The sequence below is a fragment of the Nomascus leucogenys genome, chromosome 5 (genome assembly GCF_006542625.1).
Source record: "Nomascus leucogenys isolate Asia chromosome 5, Asia_NLE_v1, whole genome shotgun sequence".
Classification (NCBI taxonomy): domain Eukaryota; kingdom Metazoa; phylum Chordata; class Mammalia; order Primates; family Hylobatidae; genus Nomascus; species Nomascus leucogenys.
Genome location: NC_044385.1, coordinates 50,037,737 through 50,063,348, shown reverse-complemented (window position 1 = coordinate 50,063,348; position 25,612 = coordinate 50,037,737). Strand labels below are relative to the sequence as shown.

General features: G+C 43.1%; 1 protein-coding gene across 2 annotated transcripts in view; it reads right to left on the bottom strand.

Annotated features, from left to right (window-relative positions):
• KCNH1 (potassium voltage-gated channel subfamily H member 1) overlaps positions 1-25,612 on the bottom strand; it is a 465,858-nt gene that overhangs the window by 98,659 nt on the left and 341,587 nt on the right. For both annotated transcript variants that reach the window (XM_003273031.4, XM_003273030.4), the window contains exon 9: positions 20,168-20,420. In XM_003273031.4, the coding sequence (XP_003273079.1) occupies positions 20,168-20,420 (253 nt within the window). The remainder of the gene's footprint in view (positions 1-20,167; positions 20,421-25,612) is intronic.

Here is a 25,612-nt window from a genome sequence, read left to right as displayed (position 1 = left end):
CATCAAAAAGTATCCATTCTAAGCATGTAAGATATCTGCGGGCACAGCCTTCCCTAAGCATCTCCAAACTGTGAGCTGAAAAACATTTATACTAGACACATTACTTCACAATTCTCTATGTGTTTGTGGTTCTAATTTACGAAGATGGTTTTACTGAGTCAATGTGAATAGGTAACATGCTTGGGGTAGCTTCCAGGCAAATATGTCTTTAAAACTGTGCTACTTAGATTCCCTTACCAAGTTCTTTTTTCAGTCATCTGTAACATGGGTGGCAAATTTAGGGCTGGGGTCAGTAGAGGGGAATGTTTCTCTCTGTAGGATGCTAACTGGCTTCCATGGAAATAGGCTCATTTATTGTGTACTCCCTAGTACTCAGTTCTAACCAACAAGGCTGGCCAATTCATTTGTAAATATTATATGTATTAAGCATTCTATAACCTCTGTACACTGCCCACAATGGCTCATGCACCCTTCATATTTGTGTCATCTTGTTCCTCTAGAGAATGTCCTTCCTCCGGAACATTATGGTAGGTAGTTAAAAAATAGGCCCCACCCATTCTTTTCCATACATTACACACATGCTGCAACTCACATCAAGAAGTGAAGTCTAATCCCCTCCCCTTGAATCTGGGCTGGCCTTAGTCACTGACTGGCCTCAACCAATAGAATGTGGAAGAAGCGATGTTCTGGGATTTTGAGTCAAGGTCATAAGAAGCCTTGCAGGCTCTACCTGGATCTCTTAGAACACTCATTCTTGGGACTCTCCCTCTTGGAACCCAATCAACAAGTGAGAAGCACAAGCCACACAAGGGGTCACATGTATGTCATGTGGCCCACAGCCCAGCTGAGCTCTCAGCTGACAGTCTCGACTGCCAGTCATGTCAAGAAGCCATCTTAGTTGTCCTGCTCAGTCCAGCCTTCAGATGACTACAGCCCCAGTCAATGCCTGACTGCAACCACATGTGGGAAGTGCAAGTGAGAACCAACCAGCTGAGCTAAACAGCCCACAGAATGGAAGAAACAATAATAAGTTTCTTAAGCCACTAAATTTAGGGGCGGTTTGCTACACAGCAATAGATAGCCAGAATACACAGAATCATGGAGCTTGAGACCAGCCTGGACAACAAAGCGAGACCTTGCCTCTGCAAAAAATAAAAAATAGCTGGGCATGGTGGCATGCACCTGTACTTCCAACTACTCAGGAGGCTGAGATGGGAGGATTGCTTGAACCCAGGAGTCCAGGAGTTTGAGACTGCAGTGAGCTATAATCGGGCCACCACACTCCAGCCTGGGCTACAGAGCAAGACCCTGTCTCAAAAAAAAAAAAATTACTTGCTAGGTTATGTAATGTTCCAGCAGAACATCACAAATCATCCAACTCTGAGCTGGCATCCTCCACTTCCTTCCCTGAAAGAATGATACGAGAGAGCAAGGGGTGGCTCTACGAGGGGCAGATTTTCCTCTGGAAGTGTCTTGAATATCTGTGAGAAAATGTAGAGAGTATAAAACCTGCAGTCTCCTATTGGGATGAAATGTGGTGTAAGCCAGAACTATTGAGAGTAGAAGTTAGTTGATAATCTTGCCTGATTCGAATTAAGATTACTTCATCTAAACAAGACCCAATATATGGTGTTACACTTTTCAAATGAATTTGGGAGTCGTTTTTCTAATTATAAAAGAAACTATTAGGTAAAATAGTAGTACTGCATGTGCATGTAATTATAAATATATCTATAAAAATTCAGTTTATAAGCTACTCTTCAGGGGCATACCTATTGCATAAAACAAGGGGCAACCATATTGTGGTTGGAATACACCATGAAATAAATAAGTGCATCTGTAGAAATGACAACATTACCATTATGAAAGGTTTTCCAATCTCAGGTTTTGACCGAAAAAATAAATGAAGGGTAGTTCCTACTACAAAGAGTATTTCACAGTAAGATAATCATGATTAATCTGTACGGTCTAAGAGTCTTAGTACTGTCATAACTTGAGTTGATTTTCAACCCAAATTGAAAATTATATAACTTTACTTCCTGTCAAGGCAGTAGTTTTGGTATAAATTATCTGTTAGTGAGATTTAAGAATGTAGTATCAGAGGACCTGTCAGATCCAAAACAAACTCAGGACTATTCTGGCAAATGCGAAATGTTTTTATGACACACATAACTTGGGAGAACTGTCAAGGGGAAGGAGACAGAATATTTGGCAAGCTGGTCGTAAGTTACACACGACGCTGGAAATAATGACTTCCCAGGTCAGGGATGCAAATCAGAAGCCCGGACAAGCACTACACCCACATTTGTTTCTTGTTTGCCAGTGTGTAAAATGACCGTTCACTCAAGAACAAAAGGTACCCCAATGCACTCAGCAATCAAACTACCGGAGGCAATCAGCCTATTGATTTATTTATTACACTGAGGCTCTGGGTGCAGAATGTTAAAACCTAATGTTCCAAATCTCTAAAATACTAACATTCTAAGAGGACATTCTGAGCTGGGAAAGAAAAAAAAAAAGAGGGAAGTAAGGAAAGGCAGCCTAATTAAAACTCCAGGTAAACATCTCAGTAATAATTAATCTTCCTCCTCTTCCCCCCGATTATACGCAGCTGTCTTTACTGAACCTCCACTTCTGCAGTGGACATAAACATCCCTATGGGGTACCAATGTAGGACTGAAGAACATCCACAAAACATAGGTAGGAAGTGGGACACAGGGCTGAGGTGGCACAGGGCCAGGGAGGGGCACAGCACAGAAGAAAACCAAGCCGCTGCAGGCAATTTGGTTTAATGAAGGGCAAAGGCTAGAACAGCCAGCCACTTGAGGAAGCTGAAGGGGTGAAATGGGATTACCAGGATGAATTCAAGAGATGCTGGAACTCTGGGACCCTGGAAGGATCAATAGGCTTCCTGAGGTTAAAGAGTGGCAGGGAAGCAATTCTGATCTGAACCCTACAACTAAGTCTGGAACCCTCTAGAGAAGGTGCTGTTTATTCAAAGACAGGCTCTGAGTGAGCTTGGCAGATCTGGGAGATCAGAAAAAAATGAAATTTCTGGCTGCTTCTCTTCACTATTTCCTATTATATGCTCTGTTAAGGACTATCTCACAGTGTTATAATGTACTCCACAAAATATAATTCTAATGTTAAACTTACTACCTGCTGTTGAGATCATTATTTCTAGACCCAAACCAATTAAAAAAAAATTCATTCATGCAACTTTTGCCAGGCACTGTTCTAGAGGCTGAGGTGTAACAGTGGAACAGCAGACGCAGTGAGGGAAGGAGATGTAGGTGACTATAATGTGTTAGGGGCTATAAAAAGGGAGAGTCCAGGAGGGGTATCCAGCTCAAGCTCAAGGGATAAGGGAAGTCTTCCAAGATTAATGTCTGAGCTGCAACCTGAAGGATGAGTTCAAGTTAAGCAGCATAAAGCTGAAGCATGGAGATGATTCCAGGCAGAGGGATCAGCATGAGCAAAGGCCTCGAGGCACAAAGATCTGCCTCTTTAGCAAAACTGAAAAGCCATGGCTGGGCGCGGCGGCTCACGCCTGTAATCCCAGCACTTTGGGAGGCTGAGGCAGGCGGATCACGAGGTCAGGAGATCGAGACCATCCTGGTTAACATGGTGAAGCCCCATCTCTACTAAAAATACAAAAAATTAGCCAGGCGTGGTGGCGGGTGCCTGTGGTCCCTGCTACTCGGGAGGCTGAGGCAGGAGAATGGTGCGAACCTGGGAGGCGGATCTTGCAGTGAGCCGAGATCGCGCCACTGCACTCCAGCCTGGATGACAGAGCGAGACTCTGTTTCAAACAAACAAACAAAAAAAACTGAAAAGCCATATAAGCCTCTGAACCACCCCATATTTTGAATTATCTGTTCCTTCATTCACCTGTAGAAATGAGAGTTATATTTTGTAATCCTTGGAGGAAAGTGCCTGGTTTCCGCATTTGGCAGCAAACTCACCTCAGCACCTTCCACACTCTGTACGCTGAGAGTGAGAAACACCAGCTTGTTGAGTGAGTAGCTGTTTAAAGGTTTAGATCCACTACTCTGTTGGCGGCTTCTCTGGGAGGCTGAGAGAGGTGCCAGAAACACCGAGTACAGTAAGGGTTGCCCTCCTCCCCCTACCCCACTGCCTTTATTCCTCTTCCCTAGGGTATCAGGAAGTCCTTTGTCCTCATGCCATTTCAGGACAAGAGGGGTTTCGTCACTCACTTCATCAAGATGATGAAATGCAGCTGCAGAGTCCTGCCATAGCTGAGGGAAGCTCCAAGGAAGGGGCATCCTCTCTCCTGGCCCTAGAAAAAAACTCCTTATAAGACAGATAAAGGGAGCTGGATTAATCTTTCCAAGCAAGCCCTAAGCAGAATGTGTGTATACTCACTGAACTAGATCGCTCAGGGGGACAATGACAAGGGCTCAGTTCTCAGACCACCTGGATTATACCACCTATGTGAAATCCAGGCCCTCTCTTCAGTTCGTAAAGCCATGACTAAGACAAAAAGAGAATATGTCCAAATCTCCTCCTCCCCAGTACTGCCCTCAACACGTTTTCCAAGAACTTGATCATCTATTCTTTCAATATGAGTTTTGGGGCCAGACAAGCTGGCTGCAAGCCCAGGTTCAACCCATCGAGGGCTTGTGGTGGCTCCTGCTGGACTTCTCCTCCTACTCCCTGCCCTCCAGTCACACTGGGAGACTTGGAGTCCCTCTAAGTTTGGCTCCTGTCTCACATCAGGGCTTTCCCAGCACTGCCCCAGACACTTCACCCTACTCCTTGGCCGGGATGACTCCTGTTTATCCTTCAAAATATGACCAAACCTCCTCTCTGATCCCTTGAGCAGAGCAGCTCTCTATTATTTATGTCCTCTTCACTCTTGTTTCCCTCTGGAAACGCCCATCGTACTTGGAACTGCTGCATACCCAGCACTGTCTCCAGTACATGGCAGGCACTCAATGGCTGTTGAATGTATACATAAATGAACAGCACTGGGCATCTTACTAAATCTCTCCCAGCCTCAGCTTACTTAACTATAAAATGTGGCTAATCATACCAACCTGCTATGGTCTGAATATTTGTGTCCCCACCCCCTCAAATTTATATGCTAAAACCCTAACTCCCAATACAGTGGTATTTGGAGGTGAGATCTCTAGATGGTAACTGGGTCATGAAGATGGAAACTTTATGATTAAGATTAGTGCCCTGGCCAGGCACAGTGTGGCTCACCCCTGTAATCCCAGCATTTTGGGAGGCCGAGGTGGGCAGATCACTTGAGGTCAGGAGTTTGAGACCAGCCTGGCCAATGTGGTGAAACCCCGTCTCTACTAAAAATGCAAAAATTAGCCAGGTGTGGCAGTGAGCACTTGTAATCGCAGCTACTCAGGAGGCTGAGGCAGGAGAATTGCTTGGACCCAGGAGGCGGAGGTTGCAGTAAGCCGAGATTGTGCCATTGCATTCTAGCCTGAGCAACAACAGTGAAACTCCGTCTCAAAAAAAAAAAAGAAAAAAAGAAAAAAGGATTAGTGCCCTTATAAAAGAAAGCTGAGAGAATTCCCTCCCCATGTGAGGACACAGTAAGAAGGCACCATCTTTGAATCAGAAAGTGAACCCTCACAGGACACCAAATCTGCTGGCACCTTGATCTTGGACTTCCCAGCATCCAGAACTGTGAGGAATAAATTTCTGTTGTTTATAAGCTATGCAGTCTATGGTATTTTGTGATGGCAGCTGGAATAGACTAAGACACCATCTCATTGGGCTGTTGTGAAGTTTATGTGAATGAATGTCAACAGATAACTTAGCACCATGCTTAGAACATAGTAGGGGTTCAATAAGTAGTAGCCACCATAAAAGAAGAATCTTCCCAACAGCACTGTGAAGCAAATTCCACAGGGATTATCAGCCTCATTTTAAAGAGAGAAAAGTGAGTTCTGAAGAGGTTAAATGATTGCCTGTGACTGCCTCGTGGTCTCCATGCTGGCAAAGGAAACGCAAGTTTCCCAGGGTGTCATCCTCTGCATTCCCTCCCTCAAGCAGCCCTCCTCTTCAATCAACATTCAATGATACCTGCCTTGGGTGGGCATGATGCTAGGTGATGGAAAGAAAGATAAACTGGAGACAAAATTTTGACCTTACCGAGTGATGGCCTAGGTAGGTTTCCAGCTGTTTCCCCCAAATCAATTCTCTCCTCTTATGGTAATGAACTCACGACTTTTAGCTAGGCATAATGACAACCAGAATAAAGACTAAATTGCAGGTAAGTGTGGCCATCTGTTCAAGTTCTGACTAAGGGGAGGTGTGTAGAAAGGATATGTGCAATTTCAGATCATTTCCTTAAACAGAAAGACCATGTTTGCCTTTCCCTATACCTTCTCCCCTTCTTCCTGGCAGGAATAAGGATGTAAGCTAACTTGGACCAGGAGGCCAAGGGCAACAACCTATTTAGGGTGAGTTATCACACTAGGAGGAGGATGGGTGCCTAATACCATGAGGTTGCCACACCAGCCCTCTTACACCTGGACTGCTATGTAAGAGGAGAATAAGCTTCCATCTTATCTAAGCTTCCTTTCTTTTGGGTTTTTGTTGGAGCAGCTGAACCTGCAACCTAGCCAATTCAGGAGTCCATGGTCCAGTGGGTCAGTACAATATGTTGACCTCTGTGATAGAGGTATGTACAAAGGTGCTTTTTTCACCTGCTCTAAGAAAAAGCATGAGCTTCCGTGTGTCTAATGGACTGAAGAGTAAAATGATGATGAAGACTCTGGCAGCACATTCAGAGCAAAAGCTCCAGCAACTTGAACCGAAACCTTTGTAATACCACTCACTTTCCAGCCCAGCCCTGACTGTGGGCCAGAAAGCAAGGATTAGTGAGGACTCACAGTGTGCCAGGTTCAGGCACCCAGCACCCATTCTGTGCCTTACCCCAATGGTGCTGAAGTCCAGCCTTTCAAGTTGATTTTGAACACTTAATAACTCTCCCACATGGGAGAAGAGTAGGTAAACAAAGTTTTGACATCTTATAAATGTTGCCATCTCTTATCTGTAGTAAAGGTACAAAGCTCTGCTTTTTATTCTTACTGCAAAAAATAAATGCTGCTGGCAGTATGTGACCTTGTTTTATCTGCTACATTTTACAGATGTTAGAACATACATCAAAGACAGGCAGACACAGTGGAAATCTCATCAACTTGTTTTCGCATGTGAGTAGTGAAAATACACTAGCAGGAATAAAGCCTTAGCTCTAAGGTCTTATCTGATTGTGTTGGGGTGTCAAGTGCTTAACCGACATGTTTTTTTGGATTTCTTACACCAACAAAGAAAGGAAGCAATGGAGTTGCTGAGGGGGCCTTGGCTGCAGGGACAGGCCTGTATTTCACTCTACTTCTCTAAAGGGTATCTATGCCTAGAAAAGTTTTATCTCATTCTAGGTTTTATGGGAGATCTCAGAGATATTCAAGAAACATTTGTTTCTGTTTTTGTTTTTTGATGTTGGTACAAAGGAGTGCAATGGTTATGCTCTTCTGCAAACCATCTCTATATTAGAGACGGGACACTGGAGTATGTCAGCCACAAATCTGGTCAATGAAACACACCCAAGAACCTGTGAGATTATATGCCAGGTTCCATGGGAAGTGCGCTTGACTTTCTCTCCCAAGCAGTGAGTAGACTGAAAGTTTCCAAAGGTGGGGTTATGTCTTATCATCTCTCTCCACACAATTCAGCCCAGTTCAACAACCTGGCCTTACCTATTATGCATCAGGCAGAATTCCAGTGATTCAGGGGGATAAAACAGAAGGCTATGAGATCATCTCTATCTTCAAAGAGATAATACAGAGATGATGCTTATAATATAAGGAGACAAAACTTACATATGTGTGTAACAGTGAAGTATAAAACAACAGTAACAAAGTGTAATACCAAGATATGGAAGAGGCAAGGTTAGGCAGGACTGTTGAGATTTCATAGAGAAGATGAGAATGCAGCTGGCCTTTATATGGTGAGGTGAGATAATTAAGATATACATGAAATAAATAGACAATTTTTCCAAAAAGCAGGAAAAAAAGTTGGATGGTTAGGAAGGCAGACACCTGGTTGAGCTGGGTTCACTTTCCTTTATCAACTAAACTTTTTGGTAGTCTTGTTTACATTATCTCTGCTCTCTTACGCTTTTTTTTTTTTTTTGAGATGGAGTCTAGTGCTGTTGCCCAGGCTGGAGTGCAGTGGTGCAATCTTGGCTCACCACAACCTCCGCCTCCTGGGTTCAAGCGGTTCTCCTGCCTAGTAGCTGGGATTACAGGCACCTGCCACCACACCCGGGTAATTTTTGTATATTTAGTAGAGACGGGGTGTTTCACTGTGTTGACCAGGCTGGTCTCAAACTCCTGATCTTGTGATCTGCCCGCCTCAGCTTGCATTCCTACTCTTAAGGAGAACTACTTTGTCCTCATTCCTGATATGTCTTTCCATGGTAAGGTAGTTCCAGCTGCATCATGTTCTGAACCTTCACCTGACTGATAGGTTTGCAGGGAGAACAAACTCATGTGTAGACCAGCCCTTTGCTCTCTCCTCAGGAATGAACTGCCTGTAGGAAGGATGTTCTCTCTGTCCTCCTCTGCCATAAGATTTATGGAGCAGACCCACATAGGAAGAGGGTTGTGCTGGTCATCATCACGAGGTGGGTCTAATTCTGGGTCTCAATATTAGGAAGCCTTCTTGGATGCAAATATAAAGCACATTCTCTAATATTAGGTTTATCTGGAAAATAAAAGGTGATGCCTTGACCTGTACGCGTCATACTTATTGTCTCTCTTGGTTCAGAGCTCTTGGGGGAATCTATGTAATTTATTAAACACCCCTGAACCCAATACCCATCCCTCTTCATTTCTCAGGCTACTTTAATTTTGCTCTTCACCCCCATACTCCACTAATGCTACTCTCACCATAGTCAACAACTCCTTTGCTGATAAATCTAAAAGACACTTTGTAGTTCTCAATGAATCATACCTCTTTGATTCTAGCATACACTTACAGTGTTTAGCATTTTTATCTCTGAAATCGGAATGTGCCAGTTTACCTGGCAGCACTGATTCTTAATGGACCATAAAATATTAGTGTGTCTTACAATCCATGACATTGTCTATTTTGTGAACTATAGTTCTGTAACAGTTGAAAATGACCATTTGTCACACTCCCCCACGAACCCTACCCCACCACACACCTTGACTTCTGTTATATCCCTCTCTCCTGGTCTCTCCTCCTTTTCTGTAAATCCATCTCAGGCTCCTACAAATTGGTATTCCTTGGGGCTGTGCTCTAGACTTTGTTGCTTCTTTCTCTCCCTTGTCTCCCTGGGTGTTCTCAGCTTCTCCCCTGGCTTCAATTGCCACCTAGACCATGATGTTCCCTAGATTTTCACCTCAAGCCTTGATCTTTCTACTGAGTCCAGAATCTCCCACTGGCTACTTTCACTCAGCTCAAACCCACAGATCTAAAAATGGAACTGGTCCTCCTTCCTGGGAAACCTGCCCATCCTCCAGTGTTGCCCATCCCAGTGAAGTCATCCAAGTCATTCCAGGCTTTTTTTCTCTTGCTCATCTTCATATCCAAAATAGATGGCCAAGCTCTGATAATTTCATACATAAAATACCTCTTGGATCTATTTTTCTTCATTTCCACAGCCATTTAAGTCAGGTTAGGCTACTGTCATCTCTCAGCATGCTCCCTGCCTTTTATCTTGGCTTTTTCTACTCCATTCTCCACATAGCTGCCAGGATGATTTTTCTAAACACAAACAAGATTCTGTCATTCTTCTGCTTTAAAATCCTCACTGGCTCTCCATTACCCTCAGTCCAAATTCCCTAACAAGTCTCAAGGCCTTGCTCACCTATTCTACCCTCTTGAGAATGCTATGCTCCAGGTATCTTGAACTACTTTTTTTTTTTTTTTCCAGATGTGTCTCCAAAACCTTTGCAGATGCTTCTCCCTATTCCTGGAACACTCACTCTCTAATCTCCCTTTGCAACCACCCATAGCCACTGCTGTCCCTGGTGGAATTCAGCTCAGACACCAGCTCTCTCAGGAAGCCATCCTTCACTTCTCATAGCTGCTGGATTAGATGCCTGTCATATAAGCTCCCACAGCATCCTGTTCTTAGTCCTATTACAGCTCTTGGCTCTATGTTATAAAATGCATATTTACTTGTCTGTTTCCTGGCTGAGAAGGTTGGCTTTATGAGAGGTGTATCTGTTTGGCCCACTGTTGTATTTCCAACCTCTAGCACTGTACCTGGCATGTTTATAATATGAACAAATCAATACATCAATGAAAGCATGGGTTTGAGCAGAACAATGTAAGTTAGTCCAAGATATGAAAGACTTAGAATGTCTTAGGCTGGATGACTTTGAGGAGAAGATAGGACCCCAGTCCAAGTGCAAGAACCTGGGTATCCTTAGGCAGCTACAATGTCAGCCTCACTCAAGAGGAAGGAATTTGCTGACCTGCTCAGAAACACTCCTGTAATTCACTATAATTCAGTTTAATGAGAAGCTGAAAATTTACAGACTAATTTAAAAAGAATTAAAGATAATGCATGTTAGAATTACTCTGTGACATAAATCTGTCCCTAAAAGTATTAAAACTTCACCCAAATATGGGTCATCAGCCTTACTTGTGGGGACTATGCTGATCATGAGAAAAACAAGGCTGGCATCTCTGTCTGAATGGGGACTCAGCCATAAATGGTTAAGTTAAAGCAATGGTTTGGAAACTTCATGACAATTCTCCTTCTGTTCTTCATTACCGCAATTAGATAAAATTAAATTAGCCAAATCTCTCCACCAAGCAAACAGAACACAAATCTTCCACTGAAAGCAGGTGATAACTTTCCAAGATTGCTATGGATGAGAACTTTTTTTTCCCCTTCTGATTATTTATAAAAGAATATATGTGCATCATAGAAAATAACTGGAATATGTTGAAAAATAGACAATAAAAATTACAAATAAGTCTACTGTCCAGAAAACTTCAGTTAACATTTTGGTATACTTTCCATCTGTCTTTTACTCATATATGCATTTTGACCTAGTTAAGGTTACTCCATATATAGCTATATATTCTGCTTTTATCCCACTTAAAGTTATATTTGAAACATTTTGCATGCCAGTAAAACTTCTTCATATCATTATCATAACAACTGCCTTAATTTACCATAATTTAGGATTCAACCAATCCCTCTGTCTAGACACTATAAAGTTATGAAAATTTCCTTTAGAAAGATCAATAAACTGTCCTAGCTGCCAGTGTCTTCGGGGACTGTAAACCAATTTTTAAAATTACTTAAGCAAACACAGAATTAGGAAAGAGAACTGGTCTCCACCTCCACCCTCTCTCAATCAGGTAATGTGTGCATTACCTGATACAAGTGGTTTTGCATTTCTGAAATTCTAGATTATTCATATTATAGCTTCTTTCTAAAAGTGTGGACTTAGTTTAATTGCTTCAGATGATGGAACAGCTGTATGAGTATTAATGCTTGGTTGGAGTGTTTAGGGTGACACTTACACATAGCCTCCTCCCTCTGTGCTAAGCATGAGCAAACAACATTATTATATGGCAAGTGGCAGCAATATTTACCTAGCAACTTCAAGTCCCTGGAGCAATGTGGAGCAATGCACCACAGTGATGGCAGTGCAGTGGGGGACCCACTCCTCTCCATACTCAGCTCACAAGAATCTTGGGAAGCATCTCTGTGAAGGATTTAGCTTCTCCAATCCTCTAAAATAATGAGGGTTTATAGAAAGTTATTGTTGTTTTTGTTGTTGCTTTAGATCTTTGTCAGATAAGCCATTCTGTCTTCATTGCCTGGCCATCCTCCTTTTCAAGAACGCTTAGAGGGAGGGGTTGGGTACTAGATGCAAAAGTAAATGGCACTTTTTTTCTGATTGAATTGGTAAATAACAAAAATAATGCTGTCAAGACATCTATATGAAAAATAATATCATTCTTCTAAATTATATCCTAATAACCAACAAATGTGAAATTCGAAATAATGTTGACTTTCTCAATATCCCCTTGAAAATTAAAACGACATTTTTTTCCACATATAGAAAGTAGCATATACTCTTAAAGACAACTTGAAAGACAAATATTTAAAAAAATTAAAATATCCTAAAGCCTCACAGACAAGACATGCACTATAACATGTTAGTGAAAACACTTATGGGCTTTTATCTATGAATGAATGTTTTTCCCTCACATAACTGAGATCATATTGCATTATAAAATTGTATTTTACTTACTTTGCTTATCATAAGAATTTTTAGTATCCTTTAAAATTTGTTGTGAGTATTGTGGATGGCTATCCTCCCATTTCTTTCTTTCTTTTTTTAGAGACAGGGTCTTGCTATTTTGCCTATGCTGGAGTGCAGTAGCCATTCACAGGTGTGATCACGGTGCACCACAGCCTCAAAGTCCTAGGCTCAAGTGATCCTCAGCCTTTTGAGGCCTCAGCCTCCTGAGTAGCTGGGGCCATGGGCACAAGCCACCACACCTGGCTTTCCCAGTTCTTTTCAAATGCTCTGAAATACTTGGTCATTTAGAAAACTATTCCTATGTTCTATCTGTGTCTTTTAAAAATATACATTTCATATATCTTCCTCTAAATCCTAAATTCCTGTTTTGAGCCCTGGTTTCTTTTCCTGATTCCAGACCCACTGGGTCCAAGTCCTGGCTGGACTCTCCACTTGGATACCCTACTGGCCATTAAATGCAACAATGTAACAAGTCAAAATGAAGCTCACCACTATCTTCCCCACCACCACTTCCTCCTGACTTGATCTTCTACCACTGATGACTCCATTTCCCCACTCATCAGAATCGCCTCTCTTGCTTCCCTCTCTTTGCTCCCCACATCCTGCTTACAACCTTACAGACTCTGCTTCATGATGTTTTATCCACCTTTCCCTCCCAAGTTGGCAGATTTAGCAAATAAAAATACAAGATACCCAGTTAAAATAGAATTTCAGATAAATGAATAATTTCACGCATGAGCATATCCCATGAAACATTTGAGTAAAATTTATACTAGAAACTATGTATTGTTTACGTGAAATTCAAATTAAACTGGGCATGTGGTATTGTATTTGGCAGCCCTACTCCTGTCTCCATTTTTACTGCCTGCATCTTAACATTCCTTACTTCTGCTATAAGCCATAGTTACCTACCAGCCTCCTGGTCTCTCTGTTCAATCCATTAATCTTTACAAATCACAGCTGTAATACTGCCATGCTTCACTCACCACCTTCAGTGGTTTCCACTGCTGAGTTCCTCATGCTGACCTTTAAAATCATCCGTAGACTAGCCCTGATAAGCCTCCCCAGCCCCATATCCCACTGCTGCCCCGCAGGGCTCTCAGCTACAGCTCAAGTAGCTGTCTTGTGGTTATGAAACACCCCTGACACTTTCCTTCCCTAGGCCTCAGCTCACATCATCTTTTCCATTTAGAATGCCCTACCTCAACTGTCCAAACCTTGACTCCATCCTCACAGAGCTACTATGCTAGGCCTCTTATACAGATCACTGGGAAGTTGATCCTACCATGTGGTATGTCAGAAAAGTGGAGAATTGATCATTTCATGCAGTTTAGGTTAATGTAATAAAAGGTCTCCTACCCAGTGCGTCCCTGCCTTAGTTGCTTCCTCACGTTCATCATCTCACCCCATTCCACAAAAAACATCAAGCAGTGACTGCCTAAAGCAATGTTTCTCAAAGCGCAGTCCTCCAACCGCATGCGTGGAATCACCTCTGGGGTTAGGGCTATAGATTCAGAACCTGTGGGGAACCAACTGGGGCTTGGCATGATGCACAAGTTTCCCAGCTAAGTTTTGTGTCCACCATAGTTGAGAACCACCAGCCTCATGGAAAGGCTGCTCAGTCTACTTTCCTCACGCTGGTCCCTGAACATGCCACATGCATTTCCATGTATTCTCTAGTACCTCTGGAGGCCCGTGCTGTACTTTCCACTTTCAGACTCTGACTAGGAAACGCCTACTTGTCCTTCCAAGCCCAGTTCAACTTCTACCTCCTCCACGAGCATTTCCCTGCTCACTCCAAGAAGTCTACAGAAAAAGGTACCCACATTATTTATTGTCACTAGCCATGCATTTGTCTCACCACATGTAACAGCACATTCCTCCAAGACAAGGATTTTCTCTATACCCCCAAAGAGATTAAGACCGTGTTATGCTCTGGTGATTGTTAAATAAATAGATGCTGCAGTAATATCCAAATAAGGCCCATGAACCCAAGGAAGCTAACTAAGCAAAAATGAGAGTACCTTCCAAATTAGGAACTGTGACAAGGAGGTGTTGTTCTAAAATAAATAAATAAAGCATATTTCATCCATGAACAAGCATTTATGCCTTTATGTACGTATAAGTCCTAACTCAATAGTGACAGGACTGCAAGTAAGATCTGTGCCATGTGAACCGGGGCCTGCTCATCAATCTTCCCCATGGCTCTTCCCATTTCTTGGCAGGTTTGGCCCATCCACAAATCAAGAAGAGAGTTTCCTGAAGTGGAAAGCCATGCCTGGACCTGTTCCAAAAAGACACTGCAAACTGAACAAAACAGACCCATCTTCTTTCCTCCTCCACCTCCTCCTCCTCTGGCCCTGTTGACTTCTCCAGTCACTTCCAGAAACTATTCCTTCTCCTCACCTCCTACATCCCAGAGGTTCTCCCTCCCCTGATATCTCTGGACTCTGGCTCTCCTTCTACTTCCTTATTCAGGGACTCACCAATTTTCCTGAGCCTCTCTGCTAGTCTCCATGCCTCTGTATTTGTGGAACCCAAATCTTCCTGTCAACCCCCTTTCTAAAACTCTCACTGGGTCCTTATCCCCACAAGATAAAGTCTTACTCTGGACTGTGAGGCTCTTCACAGCCTAACCTCTGCCTTCCTTTCAATTGCATTCCATTCAGAAAATAGCCTCTGGTGCAGGAAATCAACATGGCACATGGATACATATGTAACAAACCTGCACATTGTGCACATGTACCCTAAAACCTAAAGTATAATAATAATAAAATACAAAAAATTTTTATTTCTAAAAAAAAAAAAGAAAAAGAAAATAGCCTCTGGTGCTTTCCATGTGCTAGGTGCTGGAGATATGAAATCAAAGAGTCCGGGGCTCACAGAAGAGTGGGAAGTAAACATGCAATTGATGCAGTGTGATAGACTTAATAGAAACAGAGGAGGCCTTTGAAGACTCTTAACCAGCTAGTGGCAACTCCGGTAAGGAGTTAGAGCAGAACCAGGACTAGAGTTAAATCTCTAGCTTCAGGACTCTTTTCACTGTTTGATGCAGCCTGGCCAAAATACTTCTGTTCGCCCCAAGAAAATTAAAAAAAAAAAAAAAATCCACAAAACGGGAAAACACAAGATGATCCATAAAGAAAATATAAATTGAGTATTAAAATGCAAAACCCATAAACATTACTAAGGGGACACTAAATCACAGTGAAAGATCATATAAATACTGTACTTATAAGATAGAAATGCAGGGAGATACTTAACACACTTACGCACAGCCCTGATGCTAGTCCATGACTCATCTATGTTGGTGAGTCACACAGTAACACAGAATACCAAGATAACTACTTATATGCAGATGCTACTAGTACTACTTGGATAGGGGAAAAATGGTATCTCTACCTTTTAATACTGATATCTATTAAAAAAATTGAAAGAAAATTACTTTTTAAAATCTAATGAATAAAATGCACATGGGAAAATCTCAAATTTATTTCAAGGAACCAAGAAACTAGATTTGAGAAGCCATTAAGTGATTTCTAAGAGAATTCCAAAAGGATATAAGAAGGATTTCATGCAAAATTAAGGCAGAGAGAACAGTAAAGGGAAAGATCATAAGAGATTTCTGATATGTTCTCTGTCCTCAGAGAATATCATCTAGGTTTGTGGGACCACGTTTCAAACTGCAGACTGTGATCAGGTCAGGAAAACAATTTAGTGGGTCATGATGGTCATTTTTTTAATGAAAGAGAACATTATCTAACAGAAAATACCAGGTTGCAACTCACATAGCAAGAGAAGTATCAAATTCTGTGTATAACTGTGTGTGTACTTGTATATGTATTCATTTGCAATGTAATATACATTTCATATGGCAGGTTCCAGTCACAAAAGTTTGAAAAACACTCTTCTTTAAAATACTTTCCTTGGAAGGGCTTTATTTTTAACACAAACTAAACACACTCAGTTATAAGTACTGACCCTTTTCTTCGTTCTTGGCATCTGTGCTAAAATTAAACAGAGAATGTGAGTGGAATATTAGAACTGGAAGGAAGAAGCCAATAAGCAGAATGTAAATGAGTGAACTGATAATAAGAGAACAAAGAGCAAGACAATGAGATGGATGAGCTCTGGCGTTTTTTTCTAAAGCCTCTTGCTTGTGATAACTAAGGATTACTTGGATATCTTCTGTCCTCTTTAAAGCAATGGATATACAGTAGCTGCTCAATAATTGCTCATCCAATGATCCTCTAGAATACCTGCATTCTTTCTAATCATGCAGAGTGATGGCTGTCTTTCCACTGTCAGCCCCCTCCACTTGCAGGAGGCTGGACTAATGTTTGGTCCACTGCTATATCCCCACCCCATGACAGTGCCTGGCAGATAGCAGGTGTTCAATGCATTTTGGTTGGATTGTACTGAAGGGCATTAACAGACAATATAGTTATAATACCCATTTGATGCTTGAACCCCCTTGCAAAAACAAACTGATTTCAGTCCATTGACCAAAAGATATGCTAATTATAGAAAAACAACAAGAACAAAACTCTAAATTTAAGTTTCCAGGGAGCAAACAGCTTAGAGTCACTTACGCCTCTTTGTCCAGAGCTCAGGTTGATTCAAAGGACTTGTCTCAACCTTTTAGAGAATAAGAGCCCCTTGAAATCTGGTAAGTTATTTAGAATATTGAGCTTGGACCTACTTTACAGACCCAATCTGGCTCCTAGAGACAACGTGGAGAAGCTTTTTCTAGTGTAGACAGCTTGAAGGCAACAACCACTTTGAATCCAAAGCTGCTGAGCTATTTCAGAGATCCTGTCCACATTGCTAACTAGAGCAGGCAGAATGCCCAGGAGGGCCCAAAGTAGAGGGCTAGATTTAGAGACGCAGTCAACAAGGTCAAGTAATTCAACAATAAATCAAGCCCTTGTTTCTTCCTCACAAGAAGCCCAGGATGAAAGGAAATGAGAAGGGACTAGGAAGCTGTTTGTCTTCCCCACCCCTCTTTAGCTCCATCATGCCTCTATGCCTAAGTCTAGATGTTCAAACCAACTCCTAGTAATGCAGCTGTGTGTGGTGAGTCATGAAGGATGCCCTGAGCATGGAAAGGCACATGGTAAGTTATCAGTGAGAAGATGAGTGAAAAATGCCCTTATCAAAGGATTAAGTCAAATTCAAATTTAAAGGATTGTTCACTAGTTAATAGGTGCTCATCTCAGCCAGGCAAACATAAAAACATGGCTGTGACCACCAGTAGAAATTCCTCTTTATCAAGGAAACTGATGAGTATTAAAGGTAGAGAAAAATGCTGTTTCCTATCAGATATACTAAAGCAATGGTTTTTACCTTCATGAGTCCTATTTATACACAGTTGAATCTCACTTCTCTGTGATAAGGGGGCAAGGAACAGAGTAACTCTGGTCTGCAGAGTTCAGTGGATACCATGGAATCTAGAACACTTACTTTGGCAAACAGTTTCAGCCTCCATTCCCCACCCAATTTCATTTTGCTTGTTTTTGTTGTTGTTGTTTGTTTGTTTGTTTTTTGAGACAGGGTCTCCTTCTGTCACTCAGGCCTCAGGCTAGAGTGCAGTGATATGATCACGTCTCACTGCAACCTCCTATTCTGATCCTCCCACCTAAGCCTCCTGAGTAGCTGGGACCACAAGCACATACCACCATGCCCATCTAATTTTTGTATTTTTTGTGGACACAGGGTTTTGACATGTTGCCCAGGTTGGTCTCAAATTCCTGGATCCAAGAGATCCACCTGTCTCAGCCTCTTGAAGTGCTGGGATTACAGGTATGAGCCACTGCGCCCGACCACCACACCCAATTTCTATCCCAGTCTCCCTCTGACCATCTGCCAGTGTATGCTGAAGGAATATAAATCATCCTTGGGTTAACCTAAGCCAAATGTAATCAAGACAGCCAGTTGGCTTAGGACTAAAAAACAAGAAGGAAGCTACATATCGTGTGCTCCAAAGTCAAGCAGGAACAAAGCTGGGGCTTTTTTCTTTCTTTCTTTCTTCTTTAAAATAATACTATCTATGCCTCTATGTAGTTTGAATCTCAATTCTAGAGGGGCCTCAGTTTTCTAATAAATCATTTGTAAAAGATAAAACACATGTCTACAGTCTCTACCAGTACCTGGCAACTTAATGGGCTAGCATACTACATTAATTATCATCAGAGGCCGGGTGCAGTGACTCATGCCTGTAATCCCAGCACTTTGGGAGGCCAAGGTGGGCGGATCATGAGGTCAGGAGATTGAGACCAACCTGGCTAACATGGTGAAACCCCATCTCTACTAAAAAAAAAAAAAAAAAAAAACACACACACACACACAAATTAGCTGGGCATTGTGGCAGATGCCTGTAGTCCCAGCTACTCGGGAGGCTGAGGCAGGAGAATGACGTGAACCTGGGAGGCGGAGCTTGCAGTGAGCCAAGATCATGCCACTGCACTCCAGCCTGGGCAACACAGCAAGATTCCATCTCAAAAAAATATATATCATCAGAATTGCAGTATTACAAAATGGATTGAAGCAGAGGTTTTGGAGTCAGAGGGACTCTAGAATGATGGCTCCATGGACCTCATCAGTCATGAGGAAATTTCCTTAACCTCTTTGAACTTTAACTGTCTCATCTACAAAATGGGGATAATAAAACCATTTCATAGGGTTACTGTAAGGTTGAAACGAGTACGTGTGTCAAATGCTGTGTGTCAAATGGCACAGAGTAGATGACCATAAATGATAGCTATTATTATGACGATGGCTTGCCCCTTTATACCACCAATAAAGAGCTGTCCTCTAGCTAGCTCAGAAAACCAGACACATTTCCTAAAAGCTACTGATGCTCAATGTCCCAGTTACCAACACGTTCCCCCACGTCCCTGCTCCTCCTCCCACATTCTCTATTACTGTGGATGGTGTACCAGCTTCCCTGTTATCCATGTGAGAAAACCTATAGTCCTCGTTGACTCCTTCCCCGCCACAGCAAATCTGTCATTGGGTTCCAGTGATTCTACTTCTTGAATATCTCAACTCCATCTGCTTCTCTCCATCTGCTCGCCACAGTATTAGTTCAGGCCACCATCAACTTGCTTCTAGATAACATGCCTCCCACCTGGTCTCATTACCCCAGCCTTCCCTATTCAATCCACTCCCCAAGCCGCAACTACCATCATCTTTCTAAAGTACAAATCTCATCATGCCTCTCCCCTGCTTTCAGCTCTTCATTGGATCCCCCAAATAAAATCCCAGTCACCTAATGTGGCTTCCAGAGCCTGCCACGATCTGCCTAGTGCTTCGCTCCCTCCCTAGTGCTTCGCTCCCTCCCTAGTCTGATATCTTACCGTGTCCCCTCTTGTGTTCCAGCCACACTAAATAATTTGTAGTTCCCCAAATGAGTCATGGATTTCTCCCTCTGAAAGGATTTGACACATGCTATCCCCTCTTTTTAGGATACTTCATCCCTTCTCTTCTCCATGCTAACTCATTCTCAATTTTTAAGTTTTAGCATAGGTACAGGAAGCCTTCCCACTTGAATACTGGGTTAGACGTGCCTCCACTGTACTGCAAATGTCTGCTGATTTGTTCATCTCCTACACTAGACTGGGAGCCCCTTGAGGATAAAACCCATTTTTCTTATTGAAATACTCCAGATATCAAACAGTGACTTGCTTTGTGCCAAACAGGCTCTCGCTGTTTGTTTGTTGGATAGTTAAGTGAATATTAGCAATTGGCCCTGCCCTATGAAGCAATCTCTAACTGAAGGTGGCAGTGGCACTGTGCTGCCCGGTAGCTAAGCCAGCCCCAGGTACCTTTGCCCGTCCAGCAAAGCCAACACCTACCTAGGATGGCCACCACCTCATCATCTTGGATCACCTCCAGGGAGCCAGAAACCACAAAGCAGAGGCTGTCAACGCTCTCTCCTGCATGGTAGATGAGGTCCCCTGGGGCACAGTGCACCGTCTGGAACTCCATGGCCAGTGCCCGGAGGCAGCCATCACTGGCCAGCCGGAAGGCCGGGTGCTCCTTGAACACCTTGCGGTTCAGGTGCACGCAGATGTCGGCTCTCATGTCCTTGGGGCAGATCTGCAGGACCTAGCCAGGCACAGAAAAAAACAGTGTGAGGGTCCTCACTGTGGCCTTCAGCCCACATCCTTCAGCACCCCAGGGGGAGGAGCAGCATCCACTACACCAGACTGCACTCTTCTAACCAAAGTCCCTGGGCGTATGGAGCTTATATTCTTATAGATGAGATAGGTAGCGTCTAAAAAAACCTGTGCTGAATGTTCAGGACAGGGGTCTGAGAGTCAGCACTGGGAGTAAGTGGGACTCCTGTAGATCAGTGGTCAGAGAAGGCTTCTCTGGGAAGGTGACTTTTTTTTTTTTCTAAGACAGAGTCTCGCTCTGTCGCCCAGGCTGGAGTGCAGTGGCATGATCTCTGCTCACTGCAAGCTCCGCCTCCCAGGTTCACGTCATTCTCCTGCCTCAGCCTCCCGAGTAGCTGGGACTACAGGCACCCGCCACCACACCCGGCTAATTTTTTGTTTTTTTAGTAGAGACAAGGTTTCATCATGTTAGGCAGGATGGTCTCAATCTCCTGACCTCGTGATGCACCAGCCTTGGCCTCCCAAAGTGCTGGGATTACAGGCGTGAGCCACCGCAACCGGCCGGGAAGGTGATATTTAAGCTGACTCCTGCATAAGTGCCAGAGTGAGCCATGCGAAAGAAGAACATTCCAGCAAGATAGTAAACACAAAGGCCCTAAGAGAGCCTGAGCAAAAGGAGTGAAGGCAAAGGGGCAGGAGATGAGGATCAGAGACAACGCCAAGTATGAGAGACTTTTAGGTATAATAAGCCTGGGGTTTTATTCCGAGTATGACAGAGAAATACTGGAGGATTTTTGAGCAGGAGAATGTCACGACCTGGCTTACATCTGAAGAAGATCATTGAAGCTACAGAGTGATGTTAGAGAGTGCTGACTATAGGGTGTCAAGAGTCTAGTCAAGGAATCTAGTTAGGTCCCTCCTGCAGCTGTCCAGGTGAGAGGTGAGGGAAACTTGGCAGGAGAGCCAGGGGGAAGCAGTTAAATTTAGAAAATATTTTTAATGTAGAACTGACATGATCTATTGATGGACTGAATATAGGGTGTTATTTAAAGACAGATATAAACAAACATTTACTAAGCACTTGCTGAGTGGCAGGCATTGCTAAGCACTTTAGAATCATTCATTCATTTAATACTTATCGAACACATTATGGTATGCCAGGCGTCATCCTAGGCTCTGAGGATGAAGCAGTAAAAAAATAAAAATAAAAAAAGACAAAAATCCCTGCCCTCATATGAGTTACCATCTAATGGGAAGAGACAAACAGTAAGCAAAATAAATAAAATTCAGTGGTAAGTGCTTAAAGAAAACAATAAAAAAAGGAAAAGGAAAGAAGGATAGGCAAAGTTGAACAGGGTTGTGATTTTACATTTTAAACTGTTACGTGCATTTGCTAATTTAATCCTCCCAGAAACTGTATGATATAAGTGCTATTATTATATCATTTTACAGATGAGAAAACTGAGGCACAAAGAAGATAAATAACTCGCCAAAAATTGCCAGGATATGGCACAGCTGGGGTTTCAAACTAGGTAGCTTGACATTAGAGCCTGGTTTAGATCCCAACCAATTCCTATACTAGGCAGCTGCCCCCCAAAAAAGGCTTGCAATTTTATTATCAACGTCTCAGCAGCATCTTGGAATTCAAGCAAAAGGAAAACTGTAAGAGACTTTGCAGATATCATCTTCTGAAAAGATTAAAAATGTACAGCTTTTCCTAGAGGGAGAAATATTTCTCTGGACTAAATGTTTGCAATAAAACATTGCATGGCCCCTTACATAGCAGGCATTAAGTATGGACACCTTCAAGCAAACTTTTCCAGAGAAATCAGAAGTGTTTCTAAAATAATCCATTCTCCCATCCTAGCTTATGAGCAAAGCTAGGGGCATAAAATCAAACGTGTTCAGTGATGACGTTTTCCTTGAAGTTCTGAGTACTTTCCCAACCCTGCTTCTCTGCCTTAGCACAAGCCGTTTGCCACTATATCTGCTGCTCATCCCCAAATTTGGAAGACTTTCAGCCTCCTTCAAAGTCCAGCTCAAATCTCACCTCACCACTGATGGCTTCACTTATATCCCCAGCCCCTCAGGTGCCCCTGTGCTCTCCTTGGAGGTACCGCAGTGGAAAGGGGTCAAAGAGTTGAAATCCCAGCTCCCTCCCCTCGAGGTGACACTTTTCGTTTCTCCTATAAAATGCAGACTGTTAACATTGACTTGTGAGAATTAAGTGAAATTATATCTACCAGTACACAGCCTGGGACAAAGCCTGGCCCCAGTAGAGGATTCGGTAAGCACAGATGCCCTTGCTCTGTGTGCCTCTGCATTTTTTTTTAACTTCTTTTTTTTTGCCTCTGCATTCTTGATCTGGGGTTGCAGGATGCCCATCAAGTGAGCATGCCCTCTGGGAGTACAGACACAGGACAGACCAAGGCAGAGAGGAAAATTCAGAACGCCAATGCTTGGGCAGAGCACTTGCTAAGGACTTACTTCCATAAGGCTCATTAAAAACAAGACTCCCGCAGAAATGCAGATTTACTTTAGGTCCTCTGCTCTCCGAGCAGATCACTAGGTAATGAGGAGCACTCGCATGCCATGTCAAAACTGTGCCCAGTAGTCTGGAACCAAGATTTATTCTCCAGGTGAGTTCACCTTTAAATATGTCGTTTGCCCTGGGCTAGACTTTACTCTTCCCCTGGAAAAGGCTGCTAGTGAATGAGGCCTTGGCATGGAGACAATGTTTTATTCATGGGCACCGTTCCCAGAGCCGATGGAGAGTACAGTGTGAGCAGGTGAGGGAACCTGGAGAGGAGAAATTGCAGACTGTCACAGCCATCAGTCATTTCCATCATTCTTCCCATCTATTGGAGGTGGGTGGGGTGCCTGGAACTCCTCTCTCTGAGTGGAGTGGGGAGGTCTCAACTCTGAGATCCCACAGCCTGCTCCCGCCCCCACAACCGGCCACCTTTCCTACTGCTAGGTTTTGAGAAGAGACCATCCTTGCTCTTCCTTGAAGGTCTCAAAGGCCAAAGGGAGATATCAACGTGGAATCTCGTCCAAGCTAGGCAGGACAGGAGTCCTGAGTAAGAGAAGAGGCGTTAGGATCAGGTAGAACTGGATTCAAGTCCCAGTGTCAGCACTCACTAGATGCGTGAATGTGCAGCAATACTTAGCTCCTCTCCTCATGTCTTCATTTTTTTGAAATTGCATACAGAATTCTTCTGAGGATTCCCTGAGCTGTTGTGTGGAATGTCCTGGCATAATGCCTGACACATACAAGTGTTCAATGCCTGTAAGCTCTCATTTTTGATACTGTCATCACAGCAGCAGCAGCAATTTCAGGGAGGCTTTGAAGTCCAGAAGGTTGTATCCAAAAGGGCTTTAGAGGTCACCTAGTCTTAAAGTTCATGTTTCCATGTGCTACAGACATAAAAACAGGCTTGGAGAGAGACAAGTGATATGCTCAAAGTCACCAGCTAATAGCTGGTCAAACTGGAGTATCCCAGCACTACCACCCACATGCCCTGGCTCCCTGGTTATCACTGACCATTCTGACCTAGATTGGAGGGGAGGGGCAGATGGGGAGAGGTATAGGATGACAGGACTGGTTCTCTCCCCAGCAGTTGCCTACCACAAGCTCCTGCCCAGAGGAGCAGCCAGCCCACTCTGGGCTCCAGAGTGAGTAGCCACAGCTGGGTCCATGGCTATTCCCTCTTCCATCTGGACCGGGACCTGGAGCAAATCCCAAAGCCCTCCAGGAAAGTGAGGGCAGATCTGCAGGACAGATCTACAGGGAGAGGAAGAGAGGGCAAATGCTGACGGTGCTGTCTCCCATGGGCAGCCGCCCAGCCAGCTCTACAGTGAGGGTGGGGAAGGGCTTCTTTCCAGACAACCAGACTTACAAAGGCATCCTGGTGCCTGGGAAAAGGAGCCCTAGGGCAGAGAGATCAAAGTTCCTTTCTGCTCCATCAGTTGCCAGGAACCCACAGAACCTACAGGCATTGTTGAGAGAACATAGCAGAAACAACAGGCGTAGTTGGGGCAGGTGGTTGGCAAAAGCAGCGACTAAGTTCAGCTCCAGCCGATACCCTGCCCATCCAAGAAATTAGCATGACTCTGTTTGGACTCATCCTCCTTCTCTCTAGTACATGTTTTAAATTTTTTTAAGTAATAGTAGGAAAAGCACAAGCTTTGAAGTCAGACAAAATGGTGTTCAAATCCTGGCTTTGCCATTCTTTACACTGTGACCAGGGGCAGCTAGTAAAATGAATCGGGCCTCTTGTGCTTACCCCCTTCAAGAGGGATAACAGGGTTGCTGTGGAGGCTAAATGAGACACTAGTGCAAGACCAGGCATGTAGAAGAAGCACAACAAATATCTGTTCTTAATGCATGTTCAAGTAATGGTAGCTGAGGTTGCAGTAGTGGTGTTATGGTTATCATGGCAAATAGTCAGCAAAACCAAAGTAATGTTCAAGTTGAGGATTAAATTCAGTTCAATTTTTCCTTTTAAACTGTCAACTCTCAACTAACAATTCTAATGAAGGAAGACTAGGAACATAAGTAGCTGATCCCAAAGCCAGTTGAATTTGGTTTGCAATGTGTCATTAGGTATTTTTGCAATCATGTTATCTTTCTGTTTTCCTCATTCTAACAGTCGAAAGAATCAGTATGTCCTGAGTACTTACGGACTGGAGAGAAAAAAGACTTGATAAAGACTGAGAAGCAGAGAATGAATCTTACTGAGAATGGATTTAATCTCAATGGATCTGAGATTAAATCTTTTTTATAGAAAATATGCAGAGAAAATTCATAGGTAAATAATAGGAAGTCCACTGTATGTTTTCTCTATTATTTCCAGTATCATCAAATTTTCATTACTCTATTGAAATGCATCTAGAATAATACAACTCTTAGAGAACAATAGGAATTTATTACCCCTGCATTTTACAGGTGGGAAAACAAATACCTAGAGAGATGCCTAATTGATGTTCTGGTCAAGTAAAGTGATGATTAAGGCACAAACTCTTGATCACTGTTTCCTGACCTTGTCTGATGAATAGGGTTGCCTGGGCACTTGCTAAAAATGCATGGCACATGTATACCTGTGTAACAAACCTGCACGTTCTGCACATGTACCCCAGAACTTAAATTTAAAAAAAAAAGGAGTAACTCCTTAAAAAAAA